The sequence below is a fragment of the Pimephales promelas genome, chromosome 19, assembly GCF_988280905.1.
Source record: "Pimephales promelas chromosome 19, fPimPro1.hap1.1, whole genome shotgun sequence".
Lineage (NCBI taxonomy): Eukaryota > Metazoa > Chordata > Actinopteri > Cypriniformes > Leuciscidae > Pimephales > Pimephales promelas.
In genome coordinates, this window is record NC_142787.1 from 16,453,257 (window position 1) to 16,474,979 (window position 21,723).

Consider the following 21,723-nt stretch of genomic DNA (forward strand, 5'->3'; position numbering starts at 1 on the left):
CGGAAGATATTGTGTAAACCTGCTGCTGTGACGGAAGCGTAACATTCCTCTTTTCCCGTCCTGTCCTGTAGTGACGTGTGTCAGCTGACAAATTCCAGCCGTTTTTGAATCCTGTCCCAGAGGCAGACACAACAACAACAGGAAGTAAGGCCATTTTCACAGGTGTCAGGAAACACAGGAAATAAACAAGTGGGATGCTGGGAAACGGCCTCATATGAGAATTCTGCGAGGTGTGGGATCTGACGGTTATTAATAGTCAGCGGTGGGTATTTTCAGAGCATCTGCTGTAGTTCTGGTCAGGATGAGGACGTGTCACTGGGCAGTTTTCATATGAAACCTCTGTAAAGAGGGTTAGAGCATCTGAATGAACTTTATTTCAAACTTTATGTTTTATTTTTAAGGGTTTCGAGTTTTTGGATTAGTTGAAATATGCTTAATTGTAAGCAGAAGGGGCGGGGGGTCTAATTACAAAATTAAATGCAATCTAATACAATTGATTGTATTTAATTGATTTAATTACACATAATCTAATAAATTTGTTCTCTATCAGTGGTAAGACACTATAGAGCAAATAATTTAATACTTTGTTCTCTATCAGTGGTAAGACACTATAGAGCAAATAATTTTGTTCTCTATCAGTGGTAAGACACTATAGACAGCTCTGTCATTGAAAAAAAAGTTTTACTGTTTCAAGTTACTAAAAATCTATTCATTTTCCAAGAATATATTTTAAGTAAAGATGTGCTTTAGAACATTTTTTTAAGACAGTACTTCAAGATAAAGGTAGAATTCTTAAATCAGTGTTGTTATAGTATGTTTATATATATATATATATATATATACACTCTCAGAAAAAAAGGTACAAAAGCCGTCACTGGGGCTGTACCTTTTCAAAAGGTACACTTTTGCACCCAAAGGCTGCATATTGGTACCTACTAGCACCTAAAATGTACATATTAACACCTAAAATGTACATATTAGCACCTAAAATATACATATTAGGACCTAAAATATACACTGTAAAAATGAATATGCTTTATCTAATCAATAAAATTGTGGCAACAGATTACAAGCAATATTATTTATTAAATTGAACAAATTAGAATTGAGTAATAGTTAATCAAATTAATATTCTAATTAATTCTAATTTGTACAATTTAATTAATAATATTGCTTGTAATATGTTGCCACAATTTTATTGATTAGATAAAGCATATTATTTTTTTCAGTGTATCTTAGCTCCTGAAATGTACTAACACTAAAAATATATTAGCACCTAAATTGTATTAACACCTAAAATGTACATATTAACACCTAAAATGGACATATTAGCACCTAAAATGGACATATTAGCTCCTGAAATGTACATATTAACACAAAAAATTACATATTAGCACCTAAATGCACATATTAGCACCTAAAATACGCATATTAGCACCTAAAATGTACGTATTAGCACCTAAAATGTACATATTAACACCTAAATGTACATATTAGCACCTGAAATGTACATATTAGCACCTAAAATGTACCTATTAACACTTAAAATGTACTTATTAGCACCTGAAATGTAGATATTAGCACCTAAAATGTCCATTTTGGCACCTGAAATGTACATAGCACCTAAAATGGACAAAAGTTTACCTTTTGAAAAGGTACAGCCCCAGTGACAGCTTTTGTACCTTTTTTTCTGAGAGTGTATATGGGGGAAATAATTATTTGATCCTTTGCTGATTTTGTAAGTTCACCTACTTACAAAGAAATTAAGGGTCTATAATTTTATGGTAGGTTTATTTTAACGGACAGAGACAGAATATCAACAAAAAAAACAACAACAACAAAAAACACATTATATAACGGTTATAAATTGATTTGCATCTCAGTAAGTGAAATAAGTATTTGATCCCCAAGCAAAACATACCTTAGTACTTGGCGGAGAAAGACGTTTTTTGTAGTTGGTCACCAGGTTTGATTCTCAGGAGGGATTTTGGTCAACTCCTCTTTCAGATCCTCTCTAAATCCTTAAGATTTCTTGGCTGTCGCTTGGCAACTCGAAGTTTCAATTCCATCCACAGATTTTTAGTATAGGATTAGGTCCGGGGACTGGCTAGGCCACTCCAAGACCTTAATGTGCTTCTTCTTGAGCCACTACTTTGTGTTCTTGGTGGTATGTTGTGGGTCATTGTCATGCTGGAAGACCCATCCACGACCCATCTTCAGTGTTCTGGCTGAGGGAACGAGGTTCTCATCCAAGATTTGACTGTACATGGCCCTGTCCATCTAACACAGTCTCATCCCAAAAAGTCATATAACTGACGTTTTGGGACGTATTTTGACCATACGTCAATATCCGCCTTTTTAGGGCCCCCTTAAACGTCGGTAGATGGCGATCCCGGGCCGTCATACAACTGACGCTTTACCTTTAACGTCAGTTATGTGACGGGTTAGGTTTAGGGTTAGGTTTAGGTATGGGGTAGAGTTAGGATCCCATAACCTCATCTACCGACGTTTAAGGGGGCCCTAAAAAGGCGAATATTGACGTATGGTCAAAAGACGTCCCAAAACGTCAGTTATATGACGTCTTGGGATGAGACCGGGTTGGTCCATCAGCCCCTCAACACGGCGAAGTCGTCCTGTACCCCAAAGAAACGGGTACAGGATGATGTTTCCACTGTTCTTGGGGTCACAGTCAGCATTTCTCTTCCTCCAAACACGGCGAGTTAAGTTTATGCAGAAGAGTACTTCCTCCCAAGCCTTCTCTGAGATGTTCATTCATAAGATCATTAGATGTTCATTGGCAAACTTCAGATGGGCTTGAGTGGTCATATTAGCTCCTCCCGTGTCCTATCAAATACTTATTTCACTTGATCAAATGCTAATCAATTTATTACCTTTATATAATGTGTTTTGCGTTTCTTATCTGATGGCTACTTCCAGCAGGATAATGCACCATGTCAAAAAGCATGAATCATTTCAAATTGGTTTCTTGAACATGACACTGAGTACTAAAATGCAGCATAAAAACTGCTGTATGGCCCCCACAGTAGAGCATAGAGAATCTTTGGGATGTGGTGTAACGGGAGCTTCGTGCCCTGCATGTGCATCCCACAAATCTCCATCAACTGCAAGATGCTATCCTATCAATATGGGCCAACAATGTTTTCAGCACCTTGTTGAATCAATGCCACGTAAGGCAGTTCTAAAGGCAAAAGGGGGTCAAACACAGTATTCGTATGTTCCTGTGTTCCAAATAATCCTTTAGGTGAGTCTATATATGTGTCCATGTGTATGTGTTCATGTGTGTGTGTGTGTATATATATATATATATATATACGATATAAAATGTAGCCTACAGTATGTACATGTGTGTGTATATTTAAACATAATACATAACATAGTTATCACAGTTATCATTCGTTTTCACACTTTTAAAATATTCTAAAAAGAGATTCCACTTTAAATACTTGACAAAAAAAGAAAATGAACCAGGATAATTTTTCTCAGAATGACATGGTTTTAATTTAAATCTCATACATAAAGTTGTAAGAATTCATATTATCTCTTTCAATGGGGGTTTAAAGCAAAGATTTACACATAATAATTTACAAACATATTGGAAGGATATACAGTCCATAAATTATAACAATCTGGCCTTAATATACCACATTAAAAACCTGATGGAGTTTAGCATGCGGTCAAATGTGAAGTCATAACTGATGCTAATGCTGATCAGTCTTGGAACTGAGCCTGGTATATACTCTTAGAATGTGTTTGTCATTAAATATGATTATATAAACACTGCTGCATGTTTAATTGCAATACATTCATAATGTAAAAGTGTTTGTGTGTGTTCATTCAGTTCAACCATCATTTTAACATCTAAGCATAATACGTTTCTGAGGGAACATTATTATTTTGTCACTAATCTCTAATCGATGATTGCATATATGTGTGTGAGTGTGACTTCATGGAGACATGCTTTGGAATAAATACATAACTGGCATACACATATGTAAAATATACAGAATAAAACATATCGTCTTCCTTTTAAACATATTAAAATAAATCCGTTTGCTCCTTGAATATATTATGCTACATGTACACTAACTAAACTGAAGAGTGTGAGTTTCTGTCAGCGAGGGGGGAGGAAATTGCGAGCGGAGGACCGATTGCTGCTGGTTTCAGTGTTCGTGTCACCCGAGCCCAGTTCATTACCTGTCATGTGATTAAAAAACAATATTTAATACAAATCATATTCTACACACTTTCACATCATAACAAAGGACACATATCAAAGGTGATTTTTTAAAAATGTATCATTAAAATGAATCACTAAACAATAAACTCACCTTCATTTGAATGAGATTTCAGCATGGCCATTTTAGCCAAGAATTTAAAGGACAGACAAGCACCCGTCTCTCTGTCACACAGTCCACCTGCTTTACAGTTGCATGCTTTCCGACATTCCATACCATACGTCCCATACGTGCATTCTAATAAGAGGGGGGAAAAAAAAGACATGTTACAGCTAATTTAGCCAGTACAGAATCCGGAGGTAAATATTTGCCATGACTTTTCCACTTGTCATTGGCAAATACTCTCGTTTTGAAGATGTTTGCTAATTGCTGATCCAGTATTTGTGTATAAAGTGCAAAAGGATCAGAAAGGCTCACTTACATCTAACACTCGATTAAAGGGCCGAGTGTGAGGGATTGGTGTGGAGGGATAATACAAAGTGTTCATTCACCAACTCACGTTGTCCTTACATAATACATTAAGTGATAATTTGAGGGGCCCTAGAAGGACTCCACTGAAAAGACACTCTGGGGTTGAGTTTTCTTTAGTATGCTGAACTGTTCTTTAACCTGTAACCTGAGATCACACAAAAAACTCCAGCTAACATGAGGCTTTTGGTAAATATTTGAATACCCTAAAAAGAAAAATCTGCATTGAACAGGTGAGTTGAAGCTGTGTGATACATTAGCTATTCAACAATCAATTCTCAATTTGTGAGGACAGTTAACAGACATAATACAATATTATAAAGATTTTGTAATCATTTTGTTATAATATTTGTTTTCCCCATGCATACGCATAGTTTCTTCTATACAAATTGTTTTGAAATTCCTTTATGATTCTTCTTTTTTTAAAGCCTTTATAAAAACTACAGTATATTGACCATGAGACACAATATTTAAGGTTTGATATATAAATATATATATAAATTCAAATTTAAAATAGCTTAATTGGCAGGACTGTAAATAATACAATATTACCAAACCGTGGGATACATAATAAAAACATCAAAATAATAGAAGAAAATAATAACATAACTTAAATTTGAATAAACAGTGTTTCATTAGAACATCTGTGAACATAATTAATTTATAAACACAAATTCACATTTATACAAATGTATATATATATATATATATATATATATATATATATATATATATATATATTATTTATATAAAGAGATGATCTGTGAAATATAATATATTTCATGTAAATTGATTTATATAGAGTAAATATATAGAGTATAGATAGATAGATAGATAGATAGATAGATAGATAGATAGATAGATAGATAGATAGATAGATAGATTCATTAATTTGATTTATATAAAGAGATGATCTGTGAAATATAATATATTTCATGTAAATTGATATATATATTTTTTTTTCAATAATTTGATTTATATAGAGATGATCTGTGATATATATATATATATATATATATATGTATATAGTAAATATTTAGCCTAGAGTATAGATAAATATATATTCAATTATTTGATTTAAATAAAGAGAAGATCTGTGATTCATCTCTTTGGACATGTCTTCATGTCACCTTAATTGAAATCGTTTTAAAGTGTTCTCTTGCTCTGAAAGTTGCATTTGATTTTAAGTTCAGTTGTGTTAATCCTGAAAACATCACTGATTACAAAATCATTGAATACTTTGAATAAGTGGATTCCCCCCCCATGCACAATCCCATCTGCCTAAACAGGTGCACAAGCAGAGCAGACTGTACCTTTACAGATGCCATATTCATCTCCATAATCATCCTCGTCCTTGTAGAAGTCACAGAAGAGTCCCGGTCCGCACTTGACGCCGTGCATCCCGGACACGGTGCGGTAGCAGTGCTCTCCCCGTCCCGCAGCACAGACCTGACAGCACCCGCAGTCATCCAGCACCGTGCGCCTGCAGCGCTGCGTCGAGCCGCACTGCGCGGTGGAGCATCTGTCCGGGCAGTGGACGGCGTATTTACCCCCGGGACCCCACGCGTCAGCACCTCCAAACACTATCAACAGGAACACTGGGATCGCGTAAAAACGCATGACTGGAAGCGATAGCGAACCCCACGCTGGATGCTGTGCACTAGGGAGGAGCTGTTCTCTTCTTAGATGGGACAGTGAATGAAACAGCTCGTGCTGCATGCCTGTCAGCTTTAAACAAGTTTGTTTTGCACATAGTATGCCCTCGTCAATTTCCTCAATCCGGTGTTGTTGTCTATTTGCCAGCCCCCCCACCCCTGTTTTAGAAATCCGGCGTGGAAGTGGAATTAGAGCCGTGCTGCCATCCAGGAATTGATGTCATCACTGAAGTCTGAAGTTGTTTGTTTGAAGGATTTTAAAGATGACCCTCGTGACCCTGACGTGAACGTGCATGACGAGATGTTTTCGGTCAGAGGAGCATTAAAATGGTCCTTTCCTAGTTTGAGAAGGAAAGTAGGCCTAAGTCTCTTCTGTCATTGTAATCATAAAAACCCCTAAACCCAAACAACATGCAATATTTAATGCAATTATTCGGCTATTAAATGTGCTCAGACAGCCTAAATGAGCCAGTCAGTATACAGCAAGACAACCTAGATTATTTCTTTATTTTATTTATAGAATGACATGAAGAGTGTCTTTGTGGAGATTATGTGTGTGAATATGGAGACATTTTATATAAATATAACATATCGACGTTTCGATGCATTCTTTCAGTGGCCTGTGATCTGAACATTTCTTTTCTCTGCTTTTTTTTTCTTAAAGAAAATATCAAGATACACTAAAAACAGTTAGCAATGTACGCATTTCATCAAATTAAATTAAACCATCCTTACTTTTTATTAAGTAGCCTATTTTAAATGAATAAAACTAGAGTTTAATAAAACATTTCGAATAAATCTGGAACAAGGGAATGAACCATTCAGTTTATGTGATTCATATTCATACGTAAAAGATAAAAAAATAAAATCCTATGTTTAATTTTAAGTTCAAGATTGTTTTACAAAATAAATATTTTTTTAACTCATTTAGAATTCTTTATTATAGCCTAATGAATAGCCTAATATGTAATGAATATTCATCTAAATAGGTAAATCTAGAAAAAAACGTCTTTTTAATGTATAATTTATGTTTTTCATAAAAATGATAATTGATAGAAAATGCCTTGAAATAATCTAATTTTATTAGGCTACGTTATTTTACTAAGCATACATAGTTTTCCACTGAGTTTTAATGAGACATGTATAAACCTATCTTGAAAGTCAAAATCTTTGAATTCTCTTTTCTGCATTCTGCGTCCGATTTAGTCTTTATAAAAGTTTATAATTCGGAAATGAACACAAGACATAATGCAGCAGCGCTGCAGTGAAGGCTATCCGTCACTGGATGGCGCTGTTTCATTAAATAATGGCAGGATATCTACGGTAGAACCAGGGAAGGCTTTAATATAACTGGGTGATTTAACTAATTTAACTTCTGTGTGTTCCTCACGCAAGTCATTGTGGCTTCAGAAGATATGCGGACTCGTATGGATAATTTTTATGATACTGTGACAATAGTTATTGTGTTTTTTTCATTCAACCACATCCTGACTCTCTACACTCCAGTCCAGTAGGAGGCGGAAAGAATCGGTTTGTCAGACGACAGAAGTTCCAGAGCAAGTATTTCTTGTGCATGCCTTCGTATTTTTTCTGTAGTTTTATATTTTTAGTCATTGCTTTCAACTTGTAGCTTTATATGATGCCGTGCGCTGCTATAAATTGTACAAATCGCCACTCACAAGGTTGTAGTGTACATTTTTTTCGGTAAGTTATATTTACTTTATGATTTATGAATGATTTTACTTTTATTTATGATTTCTTTCTGCCAATATTTATTTTATTTTTTTTTTAAATTGCAGAAAAGGTAACATACAAATAATAACAGAAAATAAACAATCAAAACAAAACTAAATACATAAATAAATAAGAAGGCATAGTTCACATTCAATTTTTCTGCCAATATTTATGTAAAAACGTTTTCCGCTGGATGACGTTTTTATTAAAAGTAAACTGATTATTTGTTAAAACAGAATGTTTTTTTAACCAGCAGTACATCTTATATTAAATCACATTTGAACAGTTGTAACGAACGAAATTACTGTGCATTCAGCGATGCTTCTTTTGAATCGAATCTTTGAATCTTGTAGTGAATCGGTTGATCCAGTCTTCTGAATAAGTCTCTCTCTCTCTCTCTCTCTCTCTCTCTCTCTCTCTCTCTCTCTCTCTCTCTCTCTCTCTCTCTCTCTCTCTCTCTCTCTCTCTCTCTCTCTCTCTCTCTCTCTCTCTCTCTCTCTCTCTCTCTCTCTCTCTCTCTCTCTCTCTATATATATATATATCCACTTGTCTATTTCTTTATCTCTCCTTCAGTTTCCCTTAGATGATAAGAGCAGGCTGAAGCAGTGGCTGTGTTCTGTCCACTTTGAAGATATCTGTTTCTTTACAACTCGTCTGGGCAAAGTGCGCCTTACTTCAGCTGCTGTTCCCACCATCTTTAACTTCCCAAAAAAACACTTGCAGAAGAAGCCACCACACACCAGGCGAAGGCTTGAGAGGCGTGTGGATGTTGTATTGAGAAACACTGAAGCTGTGGAGGAGATTGTGAGGGTTAGTGTGGATGAAAGCAACGGGGCATCAGAGATTCATTCCGGTGGACGATGCAACATTTCACACAGCTATTTACCCTGCCATCCATGACGCTTCAGAACAGTTTAAACTTGGCCAATGCCAAGCTTACAAAACAGGAAACGGGTGAAACTGCAGAGCGCCAGGATTAGAAGGTTGAAGAAGAAAGTGACTTCTCTGTCATCCATCCTTTCAGCGTTAAGACAAGAGAGAAGACTTTGATTTGCTTTGAATTGTAATGAAAACTCTTTTTGAAAAAGGCGCTGTGGTTTCAGTGTGCTTTTGTTGTAGGTTTGTGATGGGCTTGTCAAGCTCCAGATGACACTGTAAAACTTTTTAAGGATGGGTCCATATGACTCGTGTCCTACTGCATATTCCAAGCCTTTCTCAAGCAACATGATTGAAATTTAAGTCAAAACTGTTATAAATGATTTGTTCATAATCTGTCCATAAACATAAAATGATTGATTAAACATAGTGTGAAAAATGGTAAATCCGTTTTAATTGTGTTCCGTTCACTTCATTAAATACATTGTTATTGTAGTGTTTATACCATTGTAGGTTGTATACATATTTTAAATTAGCTTTTATTTTTAAGACCGTTTTAATTTTATTTAATTTTTTTGTCATATTTATTTTCATTTTTCAATATGACTATTTTGGGTTTCATGTCTTTTTACTTCAGTGTTAGTTTTTTGTTGAGTTTTATTTTTTATTCATTTTATTTCCAGTTAAACTAAATGACAATTGCTGAAATAAGTCTTATTTTTTTTTCATCATATACATACAGTATATAATGCTGTTCAAAGGTTTGGAAACATTGCTACTTTTAATTTTTTTGATCTTATGCTCATCAAGCCTGTATTTATTTGATAAAAAATAATAAAAACAGTATTTTGAAACAGTGTTACAATTTAAAGTACATACATACATACATACATCTTCTTCCGCTCATCCCGGGCCGGGTCGCGGGGGCAGCAGTCTAAGCAGAGATCCCTAGACTTCCCTCTCCCTAGACACTTCCTCCAGCTCTTCTGGGGGGATACCGAGGCGTTCCCAGGCCAGCCGGGAGACATAGTCTCTCCAGCGTGTCCTAGGTCTTCCCCGGGGCCTCCGCCCAGTGGGACGTGCCCGGAACACCTCCCCAGGAAGGCGTCCAGGAGGCATCCGGAACAGATGCCCGAGCCACCTCAGCTGACCCCTCTCGATGTGGAGGAGCAGCGGCTCTAGTCTGAGCTCCTCCCGAGTGACCGAGCTTCTCACCCTATCTCTAAGGGATCGCCCAGCCACCCTGCGGAGAAAGCTCATTTCAGCCGCCTGTATCCGGGATCTTGTCCTTTCGGTCATGACCCAAAGCTCATGACCATAGGTGAGAGTAGGAACGTAGATTGACTGGTAAATCGAGAGCTTTGCCTTACGGCTCAGCTCCTTCTTTACCACAACAGACCGGTACATCGACCGCATTACTGCTGAAGCTGCACCGATCCGTCTGTCAATCTCCCGTTCCATCCTTCCCTCACTCGTGAACAAAACCCCAAGATACTTAAACTCCTCCACCTGAGGAAGGATCTCTCCACCAACCTGAAGTGGGCAAGCCACCCTTTTCCGGCTGAGGACCATGGCCTCGGATTTGGAGGTGCTTATTTTCATCCCAGCCGCTTCACACTCGGCTGCAAACCGTCCCAGTGCATGCTGAAGGTCCTGGTGTGAAGGGGCCAACACGACAACATCATCCGCGAAGAGCAGAGACGAGATCGTGTGGTCCCCAAACCTGACGCCCTCCGGCCCCTGGCTGCGCCTAGAAATTCTGTCCATAAAAATTATGAACAGAACCGGCGACAAAGGGCAGCCCTGCCGGAGTCCAACATGCACCGGGAAGAAGTCTGACTTACTACCGGCAATGCGAACCAAGCTCCTGCTTCGGTCATACAGGGACCGGACAGCCCTTAGCAAAGGACCCCGGACCCCATATTCCCGGAGCACCCTCCACAGGCCGCCTCGGGGGACACAGTCGAATGCCTTCTCCAAATCCACAAAACACATGTGGACTGGTTGGGCAAACTCCCATGAACCCTCCAGCACCCTGTAGAGAGTATAGAGCTGGTCCAGTGTTCCACGGCCAGGACGAAAACCGCACTGTTCCTCCTGAATCCGAGGTTCCACTATCGGCCGTATTCTCCTCTCCAGTACCCTGGCATAGACTTTCCCAGGGAGGCTGAGAAGTGTGATCCCCCTATAGTTGGAACACACCTTCCGGTCCCCCTTCTTAAAAAGAGGAACCACCACCCCGGTCTGCCATCCCAGAGGCACTGTCCCCGACCGCCACGCGATGCTGCAGAGGCGTGTCAACCAAGACAGCCCCACAGCATCCAGAGACTTGAGGTATTCGGGGCGGATCTCATCCACCCCCGGTGCCTTGCCACCGAGGAGTTTCTTGACTACCTCGGTGACCTCAGCTAGGGTGATGGACGAGTTCACCTCCGAGCCCTCAGCCTCTGCTTCCTCAATGGAAGACGTGACGGCGGGATTGAGGAGGTCCTCGAAGTATTCCTTCCACCGTCCGACGACATCCCCAGTCGAGGTCAACAGCCGCCCACCCCTACTGTAAACAGCATTGGTAGGGGACTGCTTCCCCCTCCTGAGGCGCCGGACAGTTTGCCAGAATCTCTTCGAGGCCAGCCGATAGTCCTTCTCCATGGCCTCACCGAACTCCTCCCAGGCCCGAGTTTTTGCCTCCACGACCACCCGGGCCGCAGTCCGCTTGGCCTGCCGGTACCCGTCAGCTGCCTCTGGAGTCCCACGAGCCAACCAGGCCCGATAGGACTCCTTCTTCAGCTTGACGGCATCCTTTACTTCCGGTGTCCACCACCGGGTTCGAGGATTGCCGCCTCGACAGGCACCGGAGACCTTACGGCCACAGCTCCGAGCAGCTGCTTCGACAATGGAGGTGGAGAACATGGTCCACTCAGACTCAATATCTCCAGCCTCCCTCGGGATCTGGTCGTAGCTCTGCCGGAGGTGAGAGTTGAAGATCTTTCTGACAGGAGATTCGGCCAAACGTTCCCAGCAAACCCTTACAGTACGCTTGGGTCTGCCGAGTCCGTCCAGCCTCCTCCCCCGCCATCGGATCCAACTCACCACCAGGTGGTGATCAGTTGACAGCTCCGCCCCTCTCTTCACCCGAGTGTCCAAGACATATGGCCGCAGGTCAGATGAAACGACCACAAAGTCGATCATCGACCTACGACCTAGGGTGTCCTGGTGCCACGTGCACTGGTGGACACCCTTATGCTTGAACATGGTGTTCGTTATGGACAAACTGTAACTAGCACAGAAGTCCAATAACTGAACACCACTCGGGTTCAGGTCGGGGGGGCCGTTCCTCCCAATCACGCCCCTCCAGGTGTCACTGTCGTTACCCACGTGAGCGTTGAAGTCCCCCAGTAGAACAACTGTTTAACAACAATTTAAAGTAGTGGTTTTCTATTATTTGAATGTATTTTAAATTGTAATTACAGTATTTCTGTAGTTCTCAAAATCCATATACTGTATATTGCTGAAATGAAAATCTATAGGTTTACCAAATGATTAATTGATTAACCATTAAGATCTGTTGGATTAAATAATAGACAAAAGTATTAAACTGAACAAAAAGAGATGCAAATCAAAAGTTTGATAGTAAGAGCTTTATGAAAGGCAGTTACTGTGAATGAAACAATAATGTAGATGAAACACTTATTTTGTGTTGTGAAAAGGATACTTTGTGATTGTGTGAATTGTAGCTACTAACACAGTTGAAAACATGATGAAATGTTTGAAAAAAGTGCACTTTTGATGATCTGTTGTGATATTAGCACTAAGAGTTTTGAAAATGTACATCTTACTTGTGAAAATAGTACCAAAGCAAATAAAAAAAAACTGTAATTCCTGTGATGCAAAGCAGAATATTAATCAGCTATTACTCTAGTCTTCAGTGTCACATGATCCTTCAGAAACCATTCTTATATGATTTATTAATATAAATGTTGTAAACAGTTCTGCTGCTTAATATTTGTTTGGTACCTTCAGGATTCATTGATTAAAAAGAACAGCGATTTTTTTATTTTATTTCAATAAACAAAATGGTAAAAAAAATATATATATATATATTTAACGGTAATAACCCTGATACAGTAATGGTAAATAATATCACAAAAACAAAACCTAGACATAACGGACCCTTATGATATAAACGTCATGACGTCACGACTCTACGCCGTATGCGTAAAATCCTCCGCTGTACGCGCATTCCCGAACCGAACGCCGCTATTTTTCATGGCAACAGCTTTGCGGAGCGGCAACCTGCCCTACTATAAACACCCTCCAGCGCGAGATTAACCGGCATTTCGTCCTCGCATTGCGTAACTCCTCTTTGCCGGGTGTCGTTTAGTTATATTTAATTCAAAAGTGTGTATTTGTGAAAGTAAATACAGGATATGGTTGATAATAAAGCGGAGAATTCACGTCCTTTCTGATAGACAGCAGGTTTAAAGAGCCTTGCGGGGGGCAGGCAGTGGGTTGATCTGCTGGGCGTGAATGACAGAAGAGAGAATTTCGAATCGTTTGGTAAGCGTTATTTACACTGTCTTTTTTATATTTCATTCGACACTATCTGATAATTGTTTTACGTAGCTGCTATCCGTAATGTGGTTTAGCTCTTTAAACAGTTGAGCTCGTCATGTCAGCTATTTTTGTATCTATCACTGTTGTTTTTAGTCTCAGCTGATGCAACAATGTACGTCAATTCCATGTCAAGTCTTGTCCAAGTGACAGTTCATACATGTTGTTGTGGTAACTGATCTAATTGTGTTCACATTTTGCATAATGTGTTGTATTTGATCAAAACTCAGGGTTTAGATGGACAGTGCATTGTTTGGAAGACCATAACTGATGCATTCTGGTCCACCATGCTTAACACAATAGCAGATTTTGGGGAGTTTTGTGGTGTTGGGGTTATAGATTGTAGGTTCAAACCACTGTCCTAAAAGACCTTTTGATGCCTGATTCTGAATGTAACTCCCTTATCAAAGCAAGCCTCCCTTGGTTAACCAGCCTTATTAGAAAGACAATACTGGTTGACCAGCATTGTGTTTTGCTTAAAAGTATTGGCCCAATATCTAGACAAGCACCAAACTTTGAAATTCATGCTGGTCCAATTTGGTCTGTACAGCAGAGAACAGGTGAACCGTGAACTGTCTCCATTGTTCCTTTGAGCAATGCATTTAAAGGGACAGTTCACCCAAAAATGAAAATATACTGTCATCATTTACTCACCCTAACCCTAATGTTTTCCTGTCCTATATGTGGAATGCAAAAATATATTTTGCAGAATTTTGTCAATGCTTATCTTTTCCATACAATGATAGTGAATGGACATCAGGGCTGTCGAGTCGAGCTTAAAAATGACATAAGGCACCTTGAAATATCATAATTAATTCATGTGAATATTAATTCAACTCGTCAGTGAAGTCAAAAATAACTGGTTCTCTGCATGTCATTTGTTAAGTCAATTCATTTAAATGTGCACAGTGCAAAAGATATTTCGGAGCCAGAATGAAAATTTGTGGTAAATAACTTTAATAATTTAGATCTCTTCGCAAACAAAACTATCTTATTGTTGCAGAAATCTTAATATAATGCAGAAGTTGATTGGATTCATTCTATGGTGTTTTTATTTTTTGTATTTATTGGAGCTTTATAGCTCCAGTCCCCATTTACTTTCATTGTATTTATTTTATGCAAAATATATTAGTATGAAAAAAGTAATTCATGCCGGCTTGGAAGAACGTGAACGTGTGTAAATGATGGAAGAACTCTAAGACCAGGCTATTCCATGATTACTGTTCCCACAAGAAGTGGACTGACAATCACTTTGGCTAAATAATCATTTTGGTTGTAATATAATAATAATTAGTTCTAATAAATAATTATCAGTCAGTTTCTTAAATCTGTGAGGAGAACTTCACCGTAGCATGTATTGTGTGTGTCGTAATCACCATCTTTATTGTTCATGTCTGCAAACAATTCGATCCAAATATCTTAAAGGGATACTCCACATTTTTTGGAAATAGGCTCATTTTACCACTCCCCCAGAGTTAAACAGTTGGGTTTTACCGTTTTCGAATCTATTCAGCTGATTTTTTTTTGATATTTAGAAGAATATCAGTAACCAGACAGGAAAAAAATATACTATGGAAGTCAATGAGACCAGAAACTGTCTGGTTACTGACATTCTTCTAAATATCAAAAAATCGGCTGAATGGATTCGAAAACGGTAAAACCCAACTGTTTAACTCTGGGGGAGTGGTAAAATGAGCCTATTTCCCAAAAAAAGTGGAGTATCACTTTAACAGGAGACATGTGGCTCTCAGCACAAACCCCAAAGCTCAACTTTTGAGTTCACAGTTGTGCGTATACCATTTTCTCTTCATGTCCTATATTTTGATGCCCTCTGTGTGAAATGTGATCACACCGGACAGAAGTTTTAGTTGTCACAGTTGCCCTGGATTAGTCAGGTGTTCAGACTATCAGCCCCCTTTTGACTGGCTGAATTGAATTCACTCTCTCATTTCAACAGAAGGTCAGCAGTGATAGGCACTTGGCAGTGGAAACTCTTGGCTGGGCAGCGTTATGTTTGTCTGACAGATTCAAGCTCAGTCCTTGACCTCTGTGGCTGGGAATGGCCCTATGGTTCCATGCGCTTTTTGTTTCCGGTTAGCATTCTTTGTGCGTTTCCATTATTTGACTGAGCTAATTTGCATCTGGGTTTCCAAGAAATACTTGAAAACTTTTCATTAATTATTTTAAATGATCAAATGAGACACCAGATTGATAATTTTTATTATACACATTTTTACTGAGTCACTCCTGTTATGCAGCATTAACTCTTACGCTTGTCTTTTCAGGGAGAGTTCACCCAAAAATGAGAAATCTGTCATTGTTTACTCATTACTCATTGTATGAATTGTTTGAAGCAAACCTATATGTAGAAAACCTGTATGAAGACGATATTTTGAAGAATGTCCATTGATGGGTCCCATTGACTTCCATAGTATTTATTTATTTATTTATTTATTTATTTTTTCATATGGAGGTTGATGGGGCCCATCAAGTAGTTTTGGTTTCCTATTGATTGGTTACCATGCTGGCTTTCTTCAAAATATCTTCTTTTGTGTTCAGCAGAAGAACGAAACTCATACAGGTCTGAAACAACTTGAGGTTGAGGGTGAATAAATGATGAGACGATTTTCATTTTTTGGGTGAACTAATCCTGAGTAAGACAATGTTACCATAAAAAAGGCGTCACATACTTTCATATTTAGGCTTTGGTCAAATGTGATTATTTACACAAAGACAAAGATGGTAAAATTAGTGAGGGATTGAAAGTTGGCTTGCATGAGGGTTTCAATGTTAATATTTAATTTTGATATTTTTAATAGTTAATGTGGATATTTTTAACCATCTTTTGAGGGTTTTTTTTATAATATCATAATGATTTCTGTAATTTTATCAAACAGGATTGAATTATTTAAAGTTAAACAAAAAAGTAACAAGACATAAATAAAATCCATTGCTGGTATACTAATGATTGAGCTGTTGTTTTCCTGTTAAAATGATGTCACTACCTGGAAGATAATGTTGTTAAGGAACTGGCTATAGTTAAAGGGATTTTACAAAAGATTAACTGGATGGACAGTGATATTGAGGAAACAGAAAAGCCTGTAGATTGATTGCCAATTAAAACGTTTTTCCCAAAGAAAGATTAATCGATATTTTTATTTTTCTCAAACCAAAGTAATTAAAAATGATTGCTAAGATATTACCAATGTTTTGGGTCAGAAAGAGTTCTATGTCCAATATGCTGAACTTTCTATTCCTCAAGAAATCTTGAACATAATGTATTCCATTTCCAAATTAATCACAACTGTTTTTAATATTGACAATAATACATGTTTATTGAGTAGAAAATCAGCATATAATGATTTTTTTTTAAATGTCATGTGACACTGAAGACTGGGGTAATGATGTTGAAAATTGAACTTTGCATCACAGGAATAAATTACATTTACAAATACATTAAATAAAAAACGGGTGTTTTAAATTGCAATAATATTTCAGATTATTAGTGTTTTTACTGTATTTTTCATCAAATAAATGCATTGGTAAGCGCAAGAGACATTAAAAAAAGTGTAAGAAAACTGTTTAATATTATTTTCATATTAAAAATTGTGAGTTTTCTATCCAACACATGTAGACATGTGAACATGAATCTGAACTTCGTCGAAGGAATGACCCAACAGTTATTTTGTCCTCCATTTTAATTTGGAAAGCACACCCATGAGCTATCAGATCAACACTGGTTTAAAACTGCATGTTCTCTGCCTCTATTTTTAAACATGATCTAAAATTACTGTTTGGGTGCATAACTACCTCTATCTCATTATTAATAGTAATGTGTAACCTAAGATTTGTCTATATTTACACCCATAGCATTGTACTCACGCCAATATGTCAGTGGTAAACACCTCAGAGTATAAGCTCAGCATCTCTTTACATAGTCCTCCACATTAAGGACTTGTTGTTGTCATGATTTTTGCAGGATTAGTCAGAGTTCCTGGGGAATGTGACACTCGGTCCCACACCATCTCCCACATAACTGTGAAGCAGCTTTGAGAAGCATCCTTTTTATTTTTATACATAGTGAAACTGTAGAGGTTGCCAGGTGTAATACGTTCTGGGCTGTTAGACGGTGGGCAGACGTGGAAGTGCTGGGTCATGTTGCTCATGGACACTAACCAACGGGTAGTGGTGGTAACTTGCAAGTAGGTCACTGGGTTCATTGACGTGAGAGATTTCAAGCAGAGATGGAGGCAGGCGTCCAGGTTGTTCAGTTCCCAGGCTGATGGTGTCTGGTTCATTCAAGTTTTTAGACCTGGATTTTCATTTTAAATCTGAGTCATACTTCCGTCCAAGTGTTGGATTAATCATGTCGTTCAATACTGTTTGAACAGCTATTGAGGTTTCATAGTCATATGATCATGTTTTTCGAGAAATAAGATATCATGAGTACGTCTCTAATCTAATGAAAGTAGCTTTGACTGCTGACATGGCATGAAATAAAAAAGAATCTGAATCACAGCTTTGGTATAGTGTGTGATTCGTAAAAGATAATGCATAGTCAGGCTGCCATTTAAAAGTTTTGGGTCAGTGAGATTTTTTTTAAAGAGGTCTCACATGCTCACTCACCAAGGATGAATTTATATGTCCGCGTAATACAAAGTATGTTTTTGTACGTTCCTGATGTAAAATGAAAAGGATAGCAAAAGGGAATGCTGGAATAAAAAAAAATATCTGGAGTTTACGGGTATAGATATACTGTAGTTTGAGCTAAAAAAACATTCTCACAGTTTTTAAGTGGAAGTATTCATTGTTCTCGTCAAATGAATGCTAACTGTCTCTGTGGTTGTAAAGAGATCCAGAGAGGAGAAACCCAGGTGCTTTCAGGCTGTTTTCATGTGACGTCTAATTAGGTTATTCGTTGGCTAGTTTCAGCCGCTGGTGTCTGTAATCACTTTTACACATTAGGGTGAAGTCTAAACCTTCTGATTAATGAGTCACAAATAGGGGTAGGGGTCAGTGATTTGCTAATTAATCTGTAATGTACAGTATGACTATTGTTGTCTTCGGTAGTAAGCTGATGTGTTCTTCATGTTCTATCAAACCGTGCCTCCGGAAAATGACCTTGATTCCCTTCTATGTTCTCTTGTATATTTCTTACATCCCGACAGGAAAACAAGTGCAGTCTGTCAAGAAATTTCCTTCAGAAAGGCTCTGGAGGAAAGACATGCACATCTTTTTTTTGGGGGGGGGGGTGGGAGAGCGGTTTGTAGTCCGTTTCTGACAAGTATAACCACATGTTCTAGATTGAAATGTGATAGACTGAATATTATGGGTGAGATCCCCCCCCCCCAAATGCCTACAGTGTTATTGTTAGGTTATATCCAGGTTTCCATTATGAAGAGTAATGCTAGTTCAGACAAACTCTGATTAGATTATTTATTTAAATTTATTAATTTGAGTTATTTATTAGAATTTATTCAAATTTATTAGGCCCTCAAGTTTATATGCAATTTCTGTGTCTTATTGAATCCCCGGTTCGGTTCTCGATACACAATCCTAATTAGAACTCTTTTTTTTTATATACACTTTCTAAATGTCTCTTACTTTTGTTCTTTCTGTCTCTTTTCCAGCTATGTGCCTCTTGTGTGTGAATAATGTACAGTGATGGTGCCTTCTCAGACGCACGTGATGCTCAAGTGGCAGGAGCACCTGAACAGCTCCTGGGCAGCGGAGGACAGCGTTCAGACAGCCACACGGCGCGGAGCGGCTGCTCTCTATGCAAAACTGCTCTACAACAAGGAGGTTGTGGGCTTGGCCCAGCCAGTGCAGGACCTAATGGGTCCACGCTTGCCTGATTTCCAGTATGAATCCAGTGCTGAGGAGGAGAAGGAGGAATATCTATCCGCACTGCTACACAGTCAACGATGCCTGGCCCACCGCATGCTGGCAAAGACCCCCTTTGCCCTATCCCTGCACCACAGGCTGGTGATCCTCCAGAGGGTGTTCTACGCCCTCCACAGCAAGTATCATGACCGATTCCGAGCGCCGCTCCCCCCGCAGCCCTCATCCTCCAGTGCAGAAGGGGGCACTCTAGAGTCAGTGTCTGAGCCTTGGCCAACAGGCAGTTCCCGTTCAAAGTCAGGCACGGACGTTCTTATCGAAATGGGTGTCCGGACTGGGTTGAGTCTCCTTTTTGCTCTACTGAGGCAGAGTTGGCAGCGGGGGCGTCTTGAGAACCCACCAGATGTCGCTTTGTGCAATGAGGTATTGGCCACCGCGTCTTCAGTCCTGGCCGCCCTGCCTCCTCTTTCCTTGGCCAACGAGAACAAGATCCCAACAGTGGGGCTCGACTGTCTTGCGCAAGTTGGAGACTTCCTGAAGAAGACGGCTGTCAGCGGGTCCGGGGCGGATCGGGCGGGTCGCAGGCTAGCCCTGGAGCTCCTTCTCTCGCTAGCCTTACAAAGAGGGTCCTTGCGCTTCCTTCTGGAGTGGGTGGAGGTGGCGTTGGCCGCCTCTGCTTCTTCCACCACCTCTGAAACAGTTGGAGTGGGCTACGAGCTGATCCATCAAACACTGCAACAAATGCGCCAGCACACGGTGTGTTCCTACATCATGCGGTTGACCTAGCGGTTATGCTAATAGCATAAGTGAAGTAATATACAGAAATACTAATGGGTAATGGACACTAGTATTGAAAGCTGTGCCTCTTTTGCACGAAGAGAGAGTATAGAGTTACAGAACTGAGGCTTGGCTAACACCTTCCTCCATTTGCTCATCCCTCTCTCGGCACTTAAACAAAATCATTGTTGCTAATTGTTACTGTACTTCTAATACATTAGAACCATACCATAGTATACCATTATTCTGTATTCCTCTCATGGAGGGCAGGAATGGCTCAAACGTTGTTGTTTTTTTGCTCTAAATAAGATTGTGGCTTTCATTTGACTGGGAGCTCTTGGCCGACTTCCCAGCACTGAAAGCCGCCTGAGCCACACTCTGCCATGCTCTTATTTATTCATGTCTTAATTAATGGGAAATATGTCTACTTCAAGGCTTTTGTGCTTCAAGTTCAGCAGAACGTGTTCCCCATATTGAAGTGTTTTTTCGTAGATTCTCCTACTCCAGAGTTCAAAGTTGATTTGTTCTGTGAAAATCTAGCTGGTTAAGCACATTGGTGTTTGTAATCTTCAGTCAAAATATGAAACAATTTTATTTTCATGATAATGAAATGTCACCTAGGTTGCTTTGCCACTTGATAACACTAACCGCACACCCGAGACGGGTCTTTCTGTAGGCAAGGGCGTGGTTAGCTGAAACTCACTGACATCACAGAGTACCACAACTTCCAATTGGAAAATTCAACTGCAGTAGCCACCGTTCAACCCGAAGAGGGCAGCACTTGGACGTTTTTACACTATATATTGTAGAATTAAAACACTTTAAACCCAAATGTGAAAAAACAAATTACTTGAATCAATAAACAGCATTAATAAAGCCCCAGTATTACAGATCATCAACTAAAAAAAGTTGTTTTAGGGTTTAGTTACCCTTTAATTAGAGAAGTAGGTTGCTGGAAGTGGTTCCTCTTGCCTTCAAATCCTATAATTGATCGACTGAATACAAAATTTGAAAATATAAATACATGCTGTTAATTTGATCTTCCTGTGAAGTGACAGACTTCTCTTTAGTGATATTTTGTACTTCCAAACACTTATTCTGCTTTATCCACCTGTTTCTTGCAGCCTCCATTCAATCAACAGCCAATTAATAGAAGTCCTCGCCCATTTTTATTTCTCTCTGATGCATGTCATAATAAGGAAGAAAAGATCTGTCACTACTGTACTTCTGTTTCATTGTGACTTCAAACAATAAGGCAGCATTTTCTTTAGTCAGAGATAATACATATGTACGTTATCAGGGTTTTTTGTGGTTCTACAGTATTTTTTGAACGATGTACTGTAGCCTTTAATTTGTTGTTTGTTCCTACAGGCTTTTCGTGGTGAATCCGTCAATACTCAGGTGCTGAAGAAAGATGCTGACGGACTTTGTAGCCTCTCGCATGTGGCTCTTTGCCTTTTTGAAGAGGTGTGTTTGTGCGAATAAATACACAAGTGTTCACAGAC

General features: G+C 39.0%; 2 protein-coding genes across 7 annotated transcripts in view; one reads left to right on the top strand and one right to left on the bottom strand.

Moving 5' to 3' along the window:
• Positions 1-3,960: 3,960 nt before the first annotated feature.
• esm1 (endothelial cell specific molecule 1) lies at positions 3,961-6,590 on the bottom strand. The gene is made up of 3 exons (XM_039688130.2): positions 6,038-6,590; positions 4,350-4,493; positions 3,961-4,215 (listed from the first exon to the last, which is right to left on the bottom strand). The coding sequence occupies exons 1-3, from the start codon at positions 6,441-6,443 to the stop codon at positions 4,133-4,135; spliced, it is 633 nt and encodes a 210-aa protein (XP_039544064.1). The 5' UTR covers positions 6,444-6,590; the 3' UTR covers positions 3,961-4,132.
• Positions 6,591-13,242: 6,652 nt separating this feature from the next.
• The window catches only part of LOC120490733 (putative E3 ubiquitin-protein ligase HERC1), a 90,492-nt gene continuing 82,011 nt past the window's right edge, over positions 13,243-21,723 (top strand). For all 6 annotated transcript variants that reach the window (XM_039688121.2, XM_089123892.1, XM_089123893.1 and 3 more), the window contains exons 1-3: positions 13,243-13,546; positions 19,231-20,197; positions 21,590-21,685. In XM_039688121.2, coding sequence (XP_039544055.2) covers positions 19,265-20,197; positions 21,590-21,685 — 1,029 coding nt within the window. In that variant the 5' untranslated portion in view covers positions 13,243-13,546; positions 19,231-19,264. The remainder of the gene's footprint in view (positions 13,547-19,230; positions 20,198-21,589; positions 21,686-21,723) is intronic.

Excerpts from the sequence above, each read along its gene's own strand:
- esm1 (XM_039688130.2), bottom strand. The coding sequence starts at position 6,443 with ATGCAGCACGAGCTGTTTCATTCACTGTCCCATCTAAGAAGAGAACAG. Across the intron at positions 4,494-6,037 it reads TGAATATGGCATCTGTAAAG|AATGCACGTATGGGACGTAT; the intron begins GTACAGTCTGCT and ends CCCTCTTATTAG. Across the intron at positions 4,216-4,349 it reads GAAATCTCATTCAAATGAAG|GTAATGAACTGGGCTCGGGT; the intron begins GTGAGTTTATTG and ends ATCACATGACAG.